General features: G+C 39.2%; 1 protein-coding gene across 1 annotated transcript in view; it reads left to right on the top strand.

The window, feature by feature from the left end:
• LOC311491127 (Fc receptor-like protein 5) overlaps window positions 1-22,107 on the top strand; it is a gene marked incomplete at its 5' end in the record, with an annotated part of 53,306 nt that overhangs the window by 5,607 nt on the left and 25,592 nt on the right. Inside the window, 2 exons of the mRNA XM_084548989.1 lie at window positions 4,250-4,522; window positions 8,227-8,493. Coding sequence (XP_084405115.1) covers window positions 4,250-4,522; window positions 8,227-8,493 — 540 coding nt within the window. The remainder of the gene's footprint in view (window positions 1-4,249; window positions 4,523-8,226; window positions 8,494-22,107) is intronic.

Genomic DNA, 22,107 nt, shown 5'->3' with positions numbered 1-22,107 from the left:
TAGAAAAAGTAATTAATTGCAAGACGAAGGGTGCTAACACAACATCTAAACATAACTTCAATCTGATGTAAATATGTTATTTTTATTCAACATCAGATAGACCCAGGGCCACACTGACAGCAGGACCAACAACCATACCAGTAGGAGGCAGAGTGACACTGACCTGCTCTGAGGAGACCTCTGCTGGATGGAAATATGAGTGGTTCAGACGTACCACATACACTTCTGATGTTCAAGTCAGAACAAATGATGGAGAAAATAGAGTTATCAGTGTATCACAAGAAGGAATCTACCGGTGCAGAGGAGGAAGAGGAGAACCAGTTTACTACACTGATCACAGTGATCCAGTCACCATTGAGATAACCTGTGAGTTCAGTTATTTAGTTTGAAATATTCATGATTTCATGATTATCATTAGAATTAGTGATGAAACCTACAATGTTCAGTTTTCTCTGTTGATTTCATGTTTCTATTTGTGTCCCAACTGTTCATATCTGGTGGAAACAGTTTCCAACAAGGCTGTTTTAACACGACAACCCGACTGGCCTCAGATATTCAGAGGTGAGAAGATCACTCTGACATGTGAGGTCCAGGGAGGTGAAGACACTGAGTGGAAGTATGAATGGAGAAGACCCAGGTCATCTATAGACCGGACATACAATAAATACTGGACTTTCACTGCTTCTGAGTCCAGCAGTGGAGACTACATGTGTAAGAGTAGACACAGCGATGACTCATATTCTTCAACGGAGTGGAGTAAAGCCATCACATTGTCAGTATCTGGTAAGTCATGTCTTTTGTTGTCTGTATTGATTTCCGTTAGGGTAAAATTATTTTGGCATTCTAACGCACACAGTGTCAGAAGTGTGTCATGTCTTCAGTCTAACCATGAGTTGCACCTGATCATCAGTAGCTGATAAATAGTTCGTCCTGAAGGCAGCCAGTCTGTAGAATGAATGGTCAGTCAGCATAGGGATGACAACAACATTAGTTAAAATAAATGTAGGAATTATTACAATTACAGTTTTATTACACAAAACACACATTTAACTGTTAAAACAGTGTTGACTCTGTGATGACCAGATATCAGAGAATGAGTTGTGTAAAGATTAGACACAAGCTCTAGGGAAGGTCTAAAATCTATCCAGTATTTTGATGCAACAAATAGGCGGCAGAGTGGCGATGTGGTTAGCACTGATCAGTGTTGGGTATAGTTACTTTGGAAAGTAGTTAATTAGGTTACAACGTTACCATCAATTAAAAGTAATCTGTTACGTTACCGCGTTTCCTATGAATAAAAGTAACGCGTCAGAGTACTCATGCGTTACCAAAAATTAAAAGCCGTTTGCAGCGCCTCGCACATGCTGCAACTCAGCGACACACAGCCTCCTTTAAATGCACCGAGAAGTCCTGACAATGAATAATGTCATTCATCCAACCAAATTAACTCTGCAGGATAACAATACCAGGGTGATAGATGGTGCTTGGATACAAGATGTTTTTTTAAAATTGCAAGTGGAATTATTTGCGGTCGACAGAACCTTTTCACCAACGCACAATGTGCATTTCACCGTTATGTTGTTCTTTTCCTTTTCGCTGGCGAATTGAAAATAATGTGCGTACTTCCACGATTCAAAAGCTTTGTACTCTCTGCCATCTTGCCGGCGGTTCGAAAACACACACACACACACACACACACATACAGGTAACGTAGGTCAGCAGGGCACAGACGCATCATTACAGCACTGCGCTTTCGCTGACACAGCACAGTACTGTCTGACAAAAAGCAGGCTGTAGTCAGAATTTTTCTTTCCTTATCCAGAGAAATTCTTAAAGCAACGGATTACTTTTAAAAAAAAAAAAATAACGAAGTTACTGCTTGCTTAATGCACGAAACTAACGCGTTACGTTACAAGTTACATGAAAAAAGTAACGCGTTATTTTCTAACGCGTTACTTTGTACTTTGTAAGGCGTTACCTACAACACTGGCACTGATGCCTCACAGCGAGAAGGTCGGAGTTTGCATGTTCTCCCTGTGTCTGCATGGGTTCTCTCCAGGTACTCCAGCTTCCTCCCACCATCCAAAGACATGCTCATTAGGTTAATTGGTGATTCTAAATTGGCCGTAGGTGGGAATGTGAGTGTGAATGGTTGTCTGTCTCTCTGTGTTAGCCCTGCGACAGAGTGGCGACCTGTCCAGGGAGTACCTGTCTTGCCCGATGACAGCTGGGATAGGCTCCAGCAGACCCGCGACCCTTAAGCTGGTCACCTTTGTTCACTGGAGAGTCTGTTACCTTCATATGTGACATGAAGGAAGGAGGAGACATTGACTGGGGTTATAAAATCAACAAGGATGGACGAGGATTTATTCCCTACTTCACATATCAACGCCACACATTAAAACTTCTGTCTACAGGTGACAGTGGTGGAAATCAGTGCTGTGGTCTCCACAAGTTATATCAGATATATCAAAAATGTAGTAATAATGTCACTTTAACTGTATCTGGTAAGACCTGGATATTTTATCAACATCACTAATTAATGATTCCTGTTGAAATATGCATATTAATTATGTAATACTTTGAACATTTAATTACTTCTACACTCTAAACATTTATTAGAATACTGTAAAACTTGAACCTAGTGATGCACGATATATCGGCCGCCGATATAATATCGGCCGATATGGTCATTTTTTTACACATCGGTATCGGTCAGGTGTAAAAATAGAGCCGATGTGAACAGGCCGATAATTATTCCTGTGTATTTGATGTGTGTGCAGAGCTAGTGAGCGGAGCTGAGCGGTGCGAATGTCCTGCTCCTCGCTCAGGTGGCTGTTCAGTCGGCCGCTCCTCCGCTCAAATTCACGTCAGGCCGCTCCGCTCAATTTCGCTCCCCACTCCACCTAAAAGTCCTCCCCCGCTGCAGCGAAATCGCTCCACGCTCGCTCCAATTTAAAAGAGGGAGAAATAACCCTATCAGTTTCCTTTCTAAAATATTTCACGAACTCCATCTTGCCATGGCAATTTTTTTGAAAATGAACGGTTTTGGTTTTATTAGGAAGAAATGAATTCTGGGTGGATTTGGGCACGCGTCAGGCTGGTGGTGTGAGCGGTATCGGAGCGGAACAGAGCGCCCGCTCCGGCCTCTAAATTAACAAGCTCTCCGCGCTCCACCAAAATTCCATCCGCTCCGCCCCTCGCTCGCTCGCGCTCCGCTCACTAGCTCTGATAGCAGTAGCTTTCTTCCGCTGCTTAGCATTAGCTAGTTTTTCATATTCTTTGTAGGCTTCGGGATGCTTGTTTTTTAAGTGGGTGATCAAATTGGTTGTGTTGAACGATTTGACACGAGCTCCCCCTCGCATCACCCGGCCTTCACAGTCATTACATACAGCATAGCGAGGAGTCATTACATACAGCATAGGATCCTCTTCAAAGACTTTGAAAAATGACCAAACAGACGACATCTCTGCTCAACTAAAGATTTTTCAATGTTTACAGAAAACAGTATCAGTCATTTTATTTTGCTAAGTGGCTTTGGCCATTTTTTAGGCCTACTACTGTACCTTAAATATTTTTCAGTGTTATCAGAATACAGTATCAGTCATTTCTGAAAATAAAATGCAAAAGTAAAAGAAAAAAATGATTTATTGATGATTAATGATTTTGATTATCATAAAAATGTGTTTCATATATATATATCGACATCGGTAAATATCGGTATCGGCCATAACAGCAATATTAACATCGGTTATCGGTATCGGCCAGAATTTTTACATCGGTGCATCACTACTTGAACCTTTGACCAGGACCTGAGCTACTTTTCTCAGTTCCTGATACTGTTATCTAGAATGACCACACGTATGATCTTTGATATAAAATAAAAGGTATTGTAGATAAACATGTGAAAAATAAACTGAGAAAAGATGTGACTGAACTGGACATATCAAGAATTACACGTCAAGGTAACTTTTTAGTTCTAATTATTACAGAAGCAGTCATACTGTGTTTGTTTTGAGATTCCAAACCAAAGTTGATGGAGCTCTGACACCTTGATGAAATGGAGACAAATCACAGATGATTCAAAATATCTGAAAGTACAGAGAAAATAACCATTAATTAACACAGAGAGATTCTCAGGGTGGAGAGCAGTTACATATTTTAGAATATGAAGAAGAGGAAGAATTTAGAGTTTAAAAATATAAAATAAATCTCAAATATTACATTTAATGTATTTTTTTCACAACAGCAAAACAACCTCAGGCCTCACTGACAGTAGACAACAGAGTCATACTAGTAGGAGGCAGAGTGACACTGACCTGCTCTGTGGAGACCTCTTCTGGTTGGAAGTTCTACTGGTTCAGACGTAGATCAGAGTCTGATGGAGCTGAGACAGTAAGAGCTGGAACATCATCCACCACTGAGAGTGTTTCAGAAGGAGGCATCTATCACTGCAGAGGAGGAAGAGGAGACCCAGAGTTCTTCACAGCAGACAGTAATGCTGTCACAATAGAGGAAACAGGTGAGTGTTGTGTTTTTGTTCTGAAATAAAGCATCTTGGATCCATGTTTAACAGTACCACCTGATAACTGTGAAGGTTTATCTGTTGATTCTGTTCTTTATTTGAACCACATTGTGTATTTGTGGGGAAATGTTTTAATGTGTCTCATTCAGGGTTATTGATTTGTGTTTGGTTCTAGTAGCTAAATGACTTAGTGGATTTTTAAACTGTGATTATTTTAACAAGGTTTGTTATGAATTAAGTGTCATTGTCATGGCGTCTTTGTTTTAAACTCAACAGAAAGTAAACCCACAATCAAACTGACACCAGGAACTAGTTTAGTCATTTGTTCAGGAATAAAACATCAAACACTCTTTATCTGTTTATTAGTAGTTTAGAAAAGAGATTTTCGTTCCAAAAGGAAAAAACTGCAATGAACAACTAATAATATTTCTTTACTCCTACTGCTCTGATCAGTTTCCATCAAAGTCTCTGTGATCCTCCAACCCAACTGGCCTCAGATATTCAGAGGAGAGACAATCACCCTCAGATGTGAGATCCAGGGAGGTGGAGGAACTCAGTGGACGTATGAATGGAAACCAGACAAGTTAAACAAACCTCCAACATCCAGAGAATACAGGATCAACAGAGCTACTGAGACTGACAGTGGAGAATACAGATGTAGAGGCAGAAGGGACTACTCTTTAACAGAGTGGAGTGATGCCATCACACTGACTGTATCAGGTAAGATGAACATCTTTCATTTAGATCAGTGTTATAGTTTTACAGTGTTTTAATGTAAATAAATCAACAAAACACTTTTTCTTTCAACAATACTGTAGCTGTCTTTTTTAATCTAGTAGCAACAGAACTGAGAGGCAGTTTTTGGTTTAACCATTAACATGTACAGAAATCATTCACATTGAATCTGGGAAAGAACCAAGAATATCAGAGTAACTTATTATGTGCTGTCCACTTCTCCATCCAACACTGATCCAGTCCCTCCAGGAATCTCAGGAATAAACATGTTTAGAGGAGACTCCATGCAGTGTAGTGGAACTGAAAATGTAAAGACAAGAAAATGCATTTTTGTGCTCCTCACTAAGTGAATTACAGTGGGGAAAATAAGTATATGATACACCTCAGATGTTGCAAGTTTCCCCCCTTATAAAGAATGGAGAGGTCTGTAATTTTCATCATAGGTACACTTCAACTGTGAGAGACAGAATCTAAAACAAAAATCCAGAAAATCACATTGTATGATTTTTAAATAATTAATTTGCATTATATTGTATGAAATAAGTATTTGATACACTAGAAAAACAGAACTTAATATTTAGTACAGATTGCAGCAGGGATTTTGCCCACTCCTCCTCACAGATCTCCTCCAGATCTTTCAGGTTTCAAGGCTGTAGCTGGGCAACACGGAGTTTCATCTCCCTCCAAAGATTTTGTATTGGGTTTAAGTCTAGAGACTGACTAGGCCACTCCAGGACCTTGAAATGCTTCTTACAGAGCCACTCCTTAGTTTCCCTGGCTGTGTGTTTCAGGTCATTGTCATGCTGGAAGACTCAGCCACGACCCATCTTCAATGCTCTTACTGAGGGAAGGAGGTTGTTGCCCAAAATCTCTCAATACATGGCCCCATCCATCCTCTCCTCAATCCAGTGCAGTCATCCTGTCCCCTTTGCAGAAAACTACCCCAAAGCATTATGTTTCTACCCCCATGCTTCACAGTTGGGATGGTGTTGACGGGATTGTACTCATCCTTCTTCCTCCTCCAAACACGCGAGTGGAGTTTATACCAAAAAGTTCACTTTTGGTCACATGACCTTCTCCCATGCCTCCTCTGGATCATCCAGATGGCCATTGGCAAACTTCAGATGGGCCTGGACATGTGCTGGCTTGAGCAGGGGGACCTTGCATGTGCTGCAGGATTTTAATCCATGGCAGCGTAGTCTGTTACTAATGGTAACCATTGAGACTGTGGTCCCAGCTCTCTTCAGGTCATAGACCAGGTCCTCCTGTGTAGTTCTGGGCTGATCCCTGACCTTTCTCATGATCACTGACACTCCACGAGGCGAGATCTTGCATGGAGCCCCAGTCCGAGGGAGACTGACAGTCATCTTGAGTCCCTTCCATTTTCTAATAATTGCACCAACAGTTGTTGCCTTATCACCAAGCTGCTTGCCTATTGTCCTGTAGCCTATCCCAGCCTTGTGCAGGTCCACAATTTTGTCTCTGGTGTCCTTAGACGGCTCTATGGTCTTAGCCATGGTGGAGCGGTTGGAGTGTGATCGATTATGTGTGTGGACAGGTGTCTTTTATACAGATAACAAGTTCAAACTGGTGCAATTAATACAGTTAACGAGTGGAGGATAGGAGGGCTTCTTAAAGACAAACTAACAGCTCTGTGAGAGCCAGAATCCTTGCTGGTTGGTAAGTGATCAAATTCTTATTTCATGCAATAAAATACAAATTAATTATTTAAAAATCATACAATGTGATTTTCTGGATTTTTATTTTAGACTCTGTCTCTCACAGTTGAAGTGTACCTATGATGAAAATTACAGACCTCTCCATTCTTTATAAGGGGGGAAACTTGCAAAATCGGCAGCGTATCAAATACTTATTTTCCCCACTGTATAAATCAGAGGGAATGTGTCGTCTAGTTTTGTAGTAACAGTCTAATGTGTTACAGATAGATACAGATTAATATTTAAAGTTTAAATGACCTGGTGGATGTTTAAAATGTGGTTCTTTTAACAAGTTCATTCCTGGAGTGAGTTATTTTAAAATTATTTCCTTGTTTTGTTTTCCTCTAAACTCAACAGCTCTTAAACCCACAGCCACTCTGACACCAGGAAGAACAGTCCTACCAGTAGGAGGCAGAGTAACTCTGACATGCTCTGTGGAGCCCTCTGCTGGATGGAAGTTTGACTGGTTCAGACGTGTGTCTGACTCTTCTCAAGCTCAGCTCATAAGAAATGAACCAAACAGAGTTATTAGTGTCTCAGAGGGAGGTCTGTACCACTGCAGAGGAGGAAGAGGAGGAAGAGGAGAACCAGTTTACTACACAGGAAACAGCAGAGAAGTCACTGTTATGAAAACTGGTGAGTTTAGTCATTTATTATCGAATAAAACAACATTCACTCTTTAAATGTTTCATCTGTTTATCAGTAGAGAACAACATTAACATCTCTTCATGTTGTGTTCAGAAATTCCAAACAAAAATGTGATTTATTTTACATTTTATTCTTTATGTTACTTGTTACCTTTTTTTCCTTCAGTATTACTTAGTCCCATGTTCAATGTAAATAGTGGGACGTCCCAATAGAAAACCTCCTTAAATAGCAGTTAAACACTACAATGTCAAATCAACATGACATTGTGAGTTTAGGTGTTGATTTGTGTTGCTTATGTGTCACTTCATGTTGTGTTTTTTTACTTTTTATTTTAAAAATCTAATTGTCGCTAAGGATAACAAATAGGATTATTATTAGAGATGGTAAGAAAAGTCACTGTTATACTGTTGATGTGATGTTTCTGTCAGTCTCCTTTGGGTGTTGATGATGTTACAGTTTATCATTATTATTTACTGGAGTTACTGTACTCTTGTACATTTAATAATCTTTTTCTTTGAATATTAAATTGCCAATACGGAGCAGAAAAAGAGTTTGATTATTTATCTTTTAATCTTCTAACTGGATATTTTATGTGAACAGTTTCCATCAAGGTCTCTGTGATCCTCCAACCCAACTGGCCTCAGATATTCAGAGGAGAGACAATCACCCTCAGATGTGAGATCCAGGGAGGTGGAGGAACTCAGTGGACGTATGAATGGAAACAAGACAAGTTAAACAAACCTCCAACATCCAGAGAATACAGGATCAACAGAGCTACTGAGACTGACAGTGGAGAATACAGATGTAGAGGCAGAAGGGACTACTCTTTAACAGAGTGGAGTGATGCCATCACACTGACTGTATCAGGTAAGTTGAACATCTTTCATTTAGATCAGTGTTATAGTTTTACAGTGTTTTAATAATGTGTCAGACAGTTCTAACACATGACAAATTCACTGCACTAGTAGAACAAATATTATCTACCCTTCTAACAATGTGTCACTTGCTCCTTTTATTTAGAATTAGTTTATTGTAGTTTCTAAATCAATTCATAAATATTTTAGAGACAATGTGGACAAAGATGTGAGTTTCCCAGAATACATGTGTAATAACTGTTAATGTTACAAGTCTGGTCACAGTTTTAAATCTTTTATTTTTTTAATTTGAATGCCTAAATATGTGAAGCAATCAGCAACTTTAAATGTGTGCAGCTACTGTAGGTGGGTTTTCTCTTTCTTTAAGGTTTAATAGCATAATTGATGTTTTAGACTTATTAATCTTATAGCCTGAAATCTTACCAAATCCCCTGATCAGGTGTAACAGGGCAGGGATAGATGTGTTTGTGTTGTTGAGACAGATAATTACATCGTCCACATACAAAGCCAGACGGTGTTCCTGCTCTCCTTTAGTTATACCTGAAATATTATCATGTGATCTTACAGCACTTGCAAATGGTTCCAAAGCCCTGATAAACAACAGCGGGGACAAAGGGCCCCCAACCTCGAGTTATTTTGATAGTTTTTGAAATATTATTATTTGTTAAAATTTCTGCATATGGTTCTTTGTAGTAGTAATCTAATCCAATTACAAAAAGTCACGCCCAGACCAAAACATGCTGGAGTTTCAAACAGATAAGGCCACTGGACTCTGTCGAAGACCCCCCCCCCCCATATATTAGGCTAATTGGCCTTTCACATATATTATTTGGCTTGCCTGCTTTTGGAATCAAGGTGATTAAAGCTCCTCTTAAAGTGGACGGCGGGATTCCATTTTGAAAGGACTCAGTAAACATTTGTAAAAGTGCAGTCGGTAGTTTAGATTGAAATTTCTCGTAAATTTCAACTGGTAGCCCGTCGGGCCCTGGAGATTTCCCCGTTTTCATACTATCAATTGCTGCAGATATTTTCGCTACTGTCATATCTTTTTCTCAATCAGCCCTCAGAGCTTCAGGTACAATGGGTATATTTATTCTATCTAGGAAGACTTTTAATTCCGAATTGTCCTGAGTTATTACTGAACTATACAGTCCTTCATAAAATGTTCTAAAATTTTCATTTATTTCTCTTGGGTCTACAATAGTTTCTCCTTGATCGTTCTGCAGACAGGCGACAGATCTCTCAGTCTGTCACTGCTTGATGCGCCAGGCCAGCACTTTTCCAGGTTTTTCTACCTGAATGTTTGTTTAAGTCGCAGAAGACTGGCCATCGCTCTGGATGCGGATAGCTCATTATGTTGTGCTCTAAGCAGTAGAAGGTTCTGATGAGCTTCTGGGGACTTTGAACGGAAGTATTCAGGTTCAAGTACCTTTATTCTAGTTTCTAGAATTTTATCCCTTTGAAATGTCTGTTTTGCTTCAGAGCCTCTGATAAAGACTTTGAAGGCTTCCCATCTTATAGCTGGTGATGTTTCTGTTGTATTCATTTTAAAATAGACTTTGATTTGCTCATCCAGGAAGGTGATAAAACCAGGATCAGCCAACCATTTTAGTTTGCAGCGCCAAGTAGTAGCGTCTCTCACCAATTTTGAGTCCTGATATATTATTGAGTTTAGAGCATGATCTGAAATTAGAATAGCAGCATAAGAGCATTCTTTAATTCTATTTAATATTCTATTAATCCAGATGATATTATGGATTGACTGCGAGGGTGAGATTGGTCATCTCCAGTGCTCTGGTCCAACAGTGGATCTAATGTACAGTTAAAATCGCCTTTGAAAAAAGTCGGGATCATCAGTATTTGGTGCTTAAATGTTTGCCAAAATGATTTGCTCCTTTGGTAAACTTCCCTGAATGATAAGGTATCATCCAAACTTGTCTTTAATAACCTAATTCACCTGTAATGGGATCGACTCATGAACCAAAGTAATAACCCCTCTTGGGGAGTTAAATGGTGCTGAGAAGATATTACCTCTCCACCTCCTCCTAACTTTCAGATCATCTTTATGCATCAGGTGGGTTTCTTGCAGAAAAGCTATATTACACTGCAATGATTTAATCCTATTCATGACTTGTTTAACCTTCTTTAATAATGTTTTGTAGCCCCCTGTAGTTCCACGATGTCATTTTAATTTATATTTCAGTGGACATTTTATGTGGCTGGCATTAAATGTCCCCACCATCTTAAAGGATTTGTAAAAAAAAAAAAAAAAAAAAGAAATGAAAAACTAACGAAAAAACAAAACAAACATGGGTAAACTCGAACAATATTACCACAACTAATACAATGACAGAAAATAACATAACCCTTTCAGGTCCCTTGACCTGAATATTATTCCCCTTAATCTGTTGACTTCCAAATAGCTGTTAACTGTTCCCCCCTAAAGGCTGGACCAGTACCACTGAGCTACCAGAAAAAATAACTATATAACTAACCCTGAACTCTGGTGCTACCATATTTACACATCTGGCTTTTTAAGGCATTTTCAATAAACTGTGAACTAAATTGTAAAGGCACACTCTCAAAACGTTGTTATGGAAAAGCGTGGAAATGAATGGATCCTAACAGTTTTTGAGAAGAGACAGAGTTATAATCCCTGGGTATTATTTACCAAACAGGAGTAAGCTTGAATATATAATGGCTATGATTTGTGGGAGATCAGCTGATCAGCAGGTTAACATACGACTCAGCTCGCCGCCATCTTGGAATGTTTTAAATCTTTTCTATAACAATGTAGTGAAACCATTTGTTTCTGTGTCTAATCCTGATCATATACTTGTTGTGTTTGACTTCAAACTGAACAGCAAATCAAGCTCAGGCCTCACTGACAGTAGACAACAGAGTCATAGCAGCAGGAGGCAGAGTGACACTGACCTGCTCTGTGGAATCCTCTTCTGGTTGGAAGTTCTACTGGTTCAGACGTAGATCAGAGTCTGATGGAGCTGAGACAGTAAGAGCTGGAACATCATCCACCACTGAGAGTGTTTCAGAAGGAGGCATCTATCACTGCAGAGGAGGAAGAGGAGACCCAGAGTTCTTCACAGCAGACAGTAATGCTGTCACAATAGAGGAACCAGGTGAGTGTTGTGTTTTGTTTTCAAACTCCACATGTGACCTGCATTCATGATTAATAACATCATGATTAATGTTACATTAACACCTGGTAACTATAGAAGTTTTTTGTTTGTTGTGTCTTTCTACATTGTCTATATCTAGAAGTGTGTTCAACAAGGCTGTTGTCACACAACAACAGGTCTCAAGCACAAAATTAAGATGTGAAGTTCAGGGCAGCTGAATGATTGTATTCCTATTTGTTCTTATGTGGTTTCCTACATTTGGCTCCAAGTACCCCATGATTCAACATGAAAGTTAAAAAATAAATAAATACATCTACGACCTTCTGTTGGTATTTCTATGTTCTAACTGGAAACTCTTGAACATGACCAGATCCAAACAGACCTGTTGTGACTCTTCAACCCAACTGGACTCAGATATACAGAGGAGAGACCATCACTGTCAGATGTGAGATCCATGGAGGAGACACTGAGTGGGAGTATGAATGGAGAACAAGCAGCTCCAGGAAACCTTCAAGTCAAAATGAATTCAGGATTAGTTCTCTGTCCCACAGTGGAAACTATGAATGTAGGGGCAGAATGAAAAGAGATCAACATAAAACAACAGAGTGGAGCCATTCAGTCACAGTGACAGTAACTGATAGTAAGTCAAATTATATAACAGCTTATTGAAGTATGTTTTTGTTATTATGAAGAGATGTGAAATATGATATTTAGATATTCACAAAGTTTCTAATTTAAAGTGAATATTCTCATAGAAGTTGTATTCTATGTTAAGAGATGAGACATAACTTGTTTAAAATGTCTTTCAACAGGTCAACCTGTCCTCTCTGTGTCTCCATCATGGCTGAGTCCTGGAGCCTCAGTAACTCTGAGCTGTGAGCTTGAACATCCATCTGCAGGATGGAGGTTTTACTGGTATAAAGCTGTTCCTGATCTATCACACAAGTATCCATCTTACAACTATGAGCTGCTTCCTGGTAGCATCAATGGAACTGAACAAGATTCCTACATCATTGATGGACAGACACACACAGCAGGATATGTGTGTAGAGCTGGAAGAGGAGACCCAGTGTTTTACACTGATTCCAGTCAACCTCAGTTTGTCTGGTCTGGAGGTCAGTTTGTTTCCATCTGTTCTCTCAATAAGTAGATTATATGTCACCTTTCATTTTTTCTCTGTGACCTACATGCAGTATCTTGAAAACTAAAACACATGCTTACAATTCACTGACTGTTCACATTTATGTTCTCCTAATGCAGCAGGATCTTTCTTTTTTGTTACCATCAAACTAATTATCTTATTACCATTACATTTTCTTTTCATTGAATTGGATAATATGAAAAACACAAAAAGAGAGTTATAAGACTTTTACAAACCTACAAACACAAATCCTTACATGACAGGGACAAAATAAATTGGTCCAGGACGTCTCTAAAACATAGGAGGTTATATGTGGTGTCTCAGGGTGTGCTGTGTTGTGTGGGTATATGTTGAGTCTGGAAGAAAGTATATGTATGCACAGGAGGAAAAAGGAGAAGAAAATAAACAAATTAATGAAAGAGGAAAAAAGAAAGTCCAATAATACTAATAATATAATCTGAATATTCTGGTATCAGTAGGTAAGGAATGGCATGTGTTTGAATGTTTCCTCTTCATCTTTGGATACTTCATCAGCTCATGTTACTGCTCTTACTTATCAGATTGTCAGAGTATAGATGTCAGGTAAAAGTATGCAGTTTCTAATTTGACAGACTGCTGCTTGTTGCATATCAATTCAAATATACTTCAATGGTATTATTCATAGTTTGACCAAAACACTGCACCTTGTCATGCTTGCACTGATTTTCAGCAATTAAAAAATGAAAGCAAATAAATATTTGCATTGTGGCCTTTTTCAGATTAATATCACTCTTCTTGCTTTGACTCTTTTTCAGATTTCCATTCAGCAGCGTCTCTCTCAGTGAATCCTGACAGAGTGCAGCACTTCACCTCTGACTCTGTCTCTCTGAGCTGTGAGGGAAACTCTACTGAGTGGAGAGTGGGGAGCTTCCCTGAGGACCTCTACCTGTCCTGTTCTGACTGGAAGAGAATGACAGAATTCACATGTAAATTATCCAGATACCAGTCTAATAATACAGTGTACTGGTGTGAGTCTGGATCAGGAGAGTTCAGCAACGCAGTCAACATCACTGGACATGGTATGTTAGAATAGTTCTTTTCTTTTCTTTGTAAATGATTAAAACATCACATCATGATGACCCAGTTATGTGACATGTTACATAATTGTGACAAAACAGACAACAGTTATTCATAGTCTGTCCTGTTTTAATGCAATCAGAGTAAACTAAGCATCATGCTACTTTTAGTTGGAGGCTTTACTTTACTCCCATCATCTGCTTACAAAACTATTTCTATCCAAACTGTCCCACAATAAATCTCTCTTTCTTTATTGTTATTTCTGTAATAAATCACTAAAAAGCAGAACATTTCTACCACCAAAGTGTTCCTTCAGCCTATTATGTAAAGACGCTGTAGTCAAGTAGGAACCTGACTAAAATATTCTAGTTAGGTTGGTGTGAAACATTTGCAGGGCTCAGGATTAAAACCAAACTTCTTGGGCAACGTGAGACTTCTTGGTATTGATTGAAGTTTTCCCTTTCTAGTTCAATACAGAGCTCTTTCTGAAACTGGAACTTAAAATGCTTTGACTGTTTTCCAAATGGAGGCATTGATTGAGTTTTGAACTAAAACCACTGTAGCCTATTAAATACTGTATGTCCATATTTGTTCTGTAGCTAATGGGCCCGTATTTGACTTCTCATCTGTGGCTGCAACAAAACATCCTCATCATCACATTCATACTTTCCAAGCACATATTGGTACTTACCACGATGAGGGTTTGTTTTAGTGGAGGTTTGGAGTGTTCAGAAGTTTCTGAGGCTCAACAGGTCCAACGTGATCTAAAGGACATTGTAATAAGCTGTTGGTTATTTGGTGGGAAGGGATAGTTGTAAGATTCATACTGCAGTTTGGAATTATTCAGAAACCAAATGTCTGATATAATATGTATGCATATAGAAACCATTCTCCTCATTGTATGTCAGCTGTTTGAAAAGTCTGACTAAATCATTGTTTGACTGTTTTCCAGGTTCTTATGGTATCATCCTGGTGAGTCCTGTCCATCCTGTGACTGAGGGAGAACCTGTTACTCTGAGCTGCAGGTTGAGACGACAACAAATACTTTCCGATGTGTTTTTCTATCACAATGACAAACTCATCCAAAGCGATACCAGAGGGGAGCTGAATATCTCTGCAGTGTCAAAGACACATGAAGGCTTCTACAAGTGTGAACATTCAGGAAAACAATCACCACAGAGTTGGATGGCAGTTAAACGTGAGCAGGATGAAAACATTTAATGCATTTTATTTTTTGTAAACATCATGTCAGTTTGAAAACAAACATTGTATTTACGTAGATATTTTCTGTGCTAAAGCCTAAACTCATCAGTCATCTGATGAATTATATCATGAACAGTCCAGTATTAATACTTAATGTTTCTGTTTCTAATAGCTGTGCCAGGAGCTCAAAGTTCTTCTTCCCCAGTGCCTTTGATTACTGGACTTCTTTGTGGAATCATACTCATCATTCTCCTGCTCTTGTTGTATCGATACAGACGGTCCAAGGGTGAGACCTTTTTTCTTCTGAGTCTGTATTCTAAAGTATATTTACTACAAACTCCATTTTGATCTCATGACTAAAGAATCTCATAACTAATGTGTCTTTCACAGGTTCATGCTTTCCCAGGTCAGTACAGCACCCTTGTTTTCTCCTCTTAAACATACTGCAGTGTTTTCCTGTTCTGTGTATTTACAGTATTTAATAATTATGTTTCAGGTCGAGTCCAGATTCCATCACAAACCATGGAGTCAGACAAAACACATCTCCCCTCCATGGTCAGTAACTAATGATTATTAAAGACTAAATACAAGTGATTGACATGAAATCCTGTAAAGAAAACTATGTTTATTTCAGATGGAGAAGATGTTAACTACTCTGTCATTAAACTCAAAAAAATTGGAAAGAAGCGTGAGTACTCCAGATACATAGAAAATACAAATAAATAGTTCAGAAATGTTTTAGCCTGCAAATATGAATTCATTGTTTTCTTTTGTGGATTCTTCTGATTATCCTAACAGGGAAGCATCATGAACCAGAGGACAGTGTTGTTTATGATGATGTGAAGACAAAGGGGGCAGGTATGGTCAGTTCCAACACATACTCATTTGCCAGTTCATTAGGTACACAAAGTTAAAACATATGTTTTCTAATATAACAGTCTTCCATTCCTTTTAGCTTCATGAAGGTTCTGGTTTTCAGCATTTGTTTAAAATAACAGAGCTGTCTGAAGGTCCTCTGAAGCTGAAACAACTGCAACTGGACTGTAGTAACTACAGGAAAGTATCTGGTCTTTAACAGACACTAGTCATATGTGTTTGTGATGAGCAACACCCACAGATGTTCATATTTAAACCACACCTCCCCACCAGTCTTAGACCTGAAGAAGCTACTTGGATGAGTGGTGGAATGTCTTCAAGAAACTCTCCATGTCCAGATGCCCTTGTTTCAGCTTTTTGGAGAACTGAGAGCTGTTTATTCAACGGTTTTCATTTTGGAGTTGTATTGTGTTGTACTGACACATGTTTCTATTATTTTGACCCGTTGTAGTCAGAGGGCTCTTTAGTTTTTAATTCAACTCAGTTCAACAGCACCACAAACTACATCCTCTAAAATGATCAAACAGTTGAATTACTACCTTTTTTCATGTTTCAACATAAAATGACCATTATAACAGTCATGAAGGAGGATTTAGAGCAGGACTGTTATATTATTCTGGAGTACTTGATTTGTCAAGTGAGCATATGCACTCTATTGAAATGTGTCATCATACACTGTCTGGCCAAAACAAAGTCACCACGCCAAGTAAATGGGTGCATGTCAATGATTTGACCCTTCTCAAACAGACTAACATCTTTTCCACGACCACAGGATGTGTCTTTAGACATGGTTGTTTAAGAAATGAGAAGCTACTCATTACATCAGTTGGGCTTAAATAACTTGTTGCCAGCTGAAAGATAATCACCCATGCAGTAATTATCCAGTAGGAGGCTTGTACCTGTTTGCTTAGTTAAATCCAGGTGGTGAATCACTGAAGGTCGGTTTATCAGTTCCCTTGTTTAACTGCTACACTACCACTAGATGTCACCAGAGTTGGAAATGATCAAACCGCACACACACCTTTTCTGTCTGTTCCTTTTATATTTCAGTCTCAGAGATATACCATAAAAGTCACACAAACCAGGCGGTGGAATCATAGATGATGGTCTCTGTAGACACATCTTTGAATTTATTTTGGAAATGGTCAACTCTTACACACACCCAGGGCCTCTTGGAGTTTGTTTACCATGTGTTTGTGTCTCAGAGATATCCCATGAAGCTAAAGTCATGCTGTTGCAGATTACAAAATAGATTTTATGTAGAACGATTTCCTCCACCTTCTAAATGTTGTCTCACATAAACCAAGTGGCACAATCATAGATGATAGTCTGTCATTTAGCACTTTGTACAAATTTTGCTGCCAGTTTGTGGGTTGCTCTCACATTTTGTCTATTTCCTTTGCACAGTATAATACACAAAGAGTCAGTGTAATTTGTGTGTATTTTTATTTCAATATCTGTCACAGTAGTTGTGAAAATCCTAATTCTATGAGTCCTTCCATTCATCCAGCTGCTGTATATTTTATGCCTGACAAACAAATATATGTTGAGATCTGGGTTCTGTTTTAGATCCTAATTTGGTTTATGCCCAGATGAACCACGGCAATAAAGGAAAAGCCAAGAAAAATAAAGGTACGTAAAATTCTACAGCTGTTTTTATTGAAGGATAGTGTATCATAGCTTTTACTCAGTGATTGATATAAACTGGCAGTGCATACATAGAGTATCATTCATTGTATTAGTGAATACATTAACTCTATTATACTGCCTTTTAATCAGGATATCAGACAATTGTGCTAAATATATCATCTCTCCATTTACAGGAAAATCAACTCCTGCAAAAACCGAGGAAGCGGTTTACTGTGAAGTCAAACTAGGATGAGCTCTTGGTAGTGATGCTACCATGTAGGATACAAGCTGGAAGTGTTTGTATTCTACAAATGATCTATTGGTTTAGATATATTACATAGAAGCATTCTTGTTTCTTGGATAACTCTGGCTCTGTTTTTGTTGTTGTCTTTGTCCTCCAGGTCTCTGAAGAGAGTTGAATGTACAGCACCAAAGAGAAGCATTCATATAGACTCAATATAGACATTAGACACATCCTCCTCTCCGCAGACTCCGGCCAGCTCACCATCCTCATCCTCCTGGACCTCACTGCAGCTTTCGACACCATAAATCACACCATTCTCCTCTCCCGCCTTGAGTCCTCCCTCGGCATCACTGGCACTGCACTCTCCTGGCTCAAATCATACCTCTCAGACCGACAACAATTCATCCACATCAACAACTGCACCTCCTCCACTGTTCCTCTGTCCCAAGGTGTCCCCCAGGGTTCGGTGCTTGGTCCTCTCCTCTTCATACTTTACCTGCTCCCCCTTGGCAACATCATTCGCCACCACGGTCTCCATTTCCACTGTTATGCTGATGACGTCCAGCTTTATATCTCCACCAACTCCATCACTCCCGCCACTCTTTCCACTCTCTCCAATTGCCTCGCTGACATCAAATCCTGGATGCATATCAACTTCCTCAAACTAAATTGTGACAAATCAGACCTAATCATTATCGGCCCCAAATCCCTCAACAACACCACAGACAGTTTCCGCCTCACCATCGACAACTCCACCTTGTCTCCATCCCCCAACAGCCGCAACCTCGGAGTCATCTTTGACAGTAACCTCTCCTTTGATCATCACATCAATCAAATCACCAGAACTGCCTTCTTCCACCTCAAGAACATTGCCCGACTCCGTCCATCACTCTCCTTCTTTGCTGCTGAAACCCTCATTCACGCCTTCATCACTTCCAGAATTGACTACTGCAACAGCATCCTCTATGGCACACCATCCAAAACTTTAAATAAACTTCAGTACATCCAAAATTCTGCTGCACGTCTGCTCACCCACACCCGCTCCCGTGATCACATCACTCCTGTCCTCCAGAAACTCCACTGGCTCCCAGTTCCACAGCGTATTCAGTTCAAAATCCTCCTCCTCACACACAAAGCCCTCCATAACCAGGCCCCTTCCTATCTCACTGACCTGCTCCATCGCCACAATCCATCCCGCAGCCTCCGTTCATGTGACGCAAACCTCCTTACTCCACCACTCAAGACCAAGCATCGAACCTGGGGCGACAGAGCCTTCTCTGCAGCTGCCCCCTCCCTCTGGAACTTTCTCCCCAAACACATCCGCGACTGTACCGACCTTCCTACCTTCAAATCTCTGACAAAAACACACCTTTTTAAAATTGCTTTTAATGTTTAGCTCAGTTTATTGTGTTTTTGATGTTATATTTCACATTGTTTTGCTAATTTGATGTCCTTTTTATGTAAAGTGTCTTTGAGTATCTTGAAAAGCGCTTTTAAATAAAATGTATTATTATTATTATTATTATTTACATTTATTTCACAGTCTCTTTAGTTTGTTTGGTTCTTTCTTAGTAGTTTGAAATATAGGATCTTGAGTCTCTGTTAGCTTTAAGGTAGGCAGCTTTTGAACTGTTACAAGAGTAAGCTCCAATTATTATCTCACTATATAGCCAATGATCTTCTACATATTCTAGATTTTAAAAATGTATAATATGATGGATGTTGTGTTTTATTTACTCCTGTTTGTTTTTAATGCTTTTATTACATTGTCTTTTAGACCATTTTATGTGTTCAGTATATATTTACTTGGTAGCCAAACTAGATAAAGACCCAACTATCACATGCAGTTATCCAAACAGTAAGTCATGTGTCAACAGTGCAGCTCATTAAATCCTGCTGATACAGTTAAAGAGCTTCAGTTAACGTCTGGGTCAAACAACAGAATGAGGCCAAGATATGTTCTCAGTGACTTTGATAGTGGTGTGATTGTTGATGCCAGACGGACTTCACCTGGGATTTTCACCACAACAAGCTCTGGATGTTACTCAAAGTGGTTTAACAAACCTTTTAGTCAGGGGCACTTCTGTGGACTGGACCACCCTCTTGAGGTCAGAAGAGAATGGTCAGACTGGTTGGAGTTTACAGAAGCGCTGTGGTCAAAGATATTACCACTCTTTACCAAACTGGACAATGAGTTGTTTGGACTTCAGCAGCCTTACCTATATTAGATCTGAATTCAACAGAACACAGCAGAATACGCAGCCAACAAATCTAAAGAAACCATGGAATGAAGTCATGTCAGCATCAACCACAATCTCATATCAATGTTTCCACCTTTAGAGGAATCCAAGGATTGAGGCTGTACTGAGACAAAAGGAAGGTCCTACCTAGGATTTGTATGGTGTTCCTAATGAACTGTCCAGTATGTGTATAGGTTTAACTTTGACCTAAAGGATGTTTGTTAATCATCTGCTAAATTATTCTACTTAAATGTGTTACAGACAACACACACTTGTGCTATGTTGTGATTATGTTTAACATTTATAAAAAGAGACAAACAAGATCCAAGAATGACAGCCAGTTAAACCACATTCTGCTTTATTTAGAGTTAGGCAGCTTGATACAGCTGACGCAGCTGTGCTCTGCTTTCCAGATATTACAGATGCACAGCACTTTGGTGTCGCTTCTTTTTATATTAACATTTAATCCTGTTGTTCTCAATGTAAAATTACTCATGGAAGTGTCATTAATTTTTAAAAATATTTCTGTTTTGTATTAAAAAATAAATAAAATCCACACTGTTCCACTTTAATTGGTTTCTGGTGTGATCAGCTTTCTTATAGAGGATGTCTTTTATGAGTCTAACCTCTGTGGCTTTCTGTACAAGTTCTGTATGGCTACATACACCGATCAGCCACAACATTATGATGGAGAAGTGACTAACATTGACCATCTTGTTACAATTCAAAGTTCTGCTGGAAAACGTTTGGACCTGGCATTCATTCATGTGGATGTTACGTAGACATGTAGCACCCACCCAGACCAGACCAGGCACCCCCACCCCATAGCAATGACACTCCTTGATGGCAGCAGCCGTCCCCAGCAGGATGCAGCCTGACACAGACACACACACACAAAAACGCTTTAGGAACAACTAAAAAAACATGAACAGCACAAGGTGTTGACCTGGCCTCCAAATTCGCTAGATCCCAAACTGATGAAGACTCATTCTCTGATGAGTCACAGCTGTTCTGGAGGCACAAGGGAGACCTAGACAATATTAAGAAGGTGGTCATAATGTTATGCCTGATCGGTGTATCTGCTAGTGAATAGATTCCTGCTTTATCAGGTTGGTCCAACACTCCTCTGTCTCATTTACAACGTACTAGAATTACTTTCAGTGATTCTTGTTAAATCTACTGTATTCAAATGTTTTGCTTTCACCAGGTCTCAGAGCACAAATCAGAGCTCTGCTACAGACCACATGATCAACCAGGATGAAGGTCAACAGAGTGAATATGCTTCTCCTCTCCACGGTCAGCCTTAACCCTGACTTTTGTTTCTGACAAATCTTTAAAGAGAACAGTTCCATTTTTCTTGTGATCTGATCTGAACCATTACATAACTCACATCATGATATTAAATCCAACCTTGGCTTGATTTTACTCTGTAGGTGATGCTTGTCTCTATGAATCAATCAAAGGCCCTGAAGACACTGAAAGATGTACAGTATGTTCAGTAGTGAGGAAAGGAAAGAAGTGAACCCTTTAGAATTATGTTCATTTATGCATTAGTGTTTTGAAATCAAATTAATTCAATAGACAATCTGTGTCGTTCACATCAGAAATCCTAAGAATATGACTAAGCTGAGTTCTTTCTGGACGAATGCTCCAAAGTTCCTCCTGAACTTTGTGCAGGTCTGATCCACATCTGCTCTAAGGCTTGTTTGAGTTTAATGCAGCTGATGAGGTTTGACCAGTTATTAAATCTAAGAGCTGTTCCACCAGTACATTCCTTGTTTTGTGTGTGAAAATTACAATTATTATTAGTTCAAGCTCTGTGTGTTTTTAAACTTAAAGATCAGATAACATTTTACAACAAACTGAATTTTAAAGGATTTACACACTTTTTCTAGTCAGTGATTCATATTGAACATGAATCAGTTTTAAATACTAGAATGAGATGATTTTCTGTAAATGACTGAAGTTCAAACATGTCACTATATTTCAGATGAATCCAGGGATGCCACATATTCTTTGATTGAGCTTAAAAACATCACTAAGAAGGGTGAGTGTTTTATGTAGAAACAACCACATACAA

This window comes from Chelon labrosus (genome assembly GCF_963514085.1).
Source record: "Chelon labrosus genome assembly, chromosome: 1".
Lineage (NCBI taxonomy): Eukaryota > Metazoa > Chordata > Actinopteri > Mugiliformes > Mugilidae > Chelon > Chelon labrosus.
The sequence above is the reverse complement of the archived record's forward strand: the minus strand, read 5'-3'. Positions and strand labels throughout refer to the sequence as shown.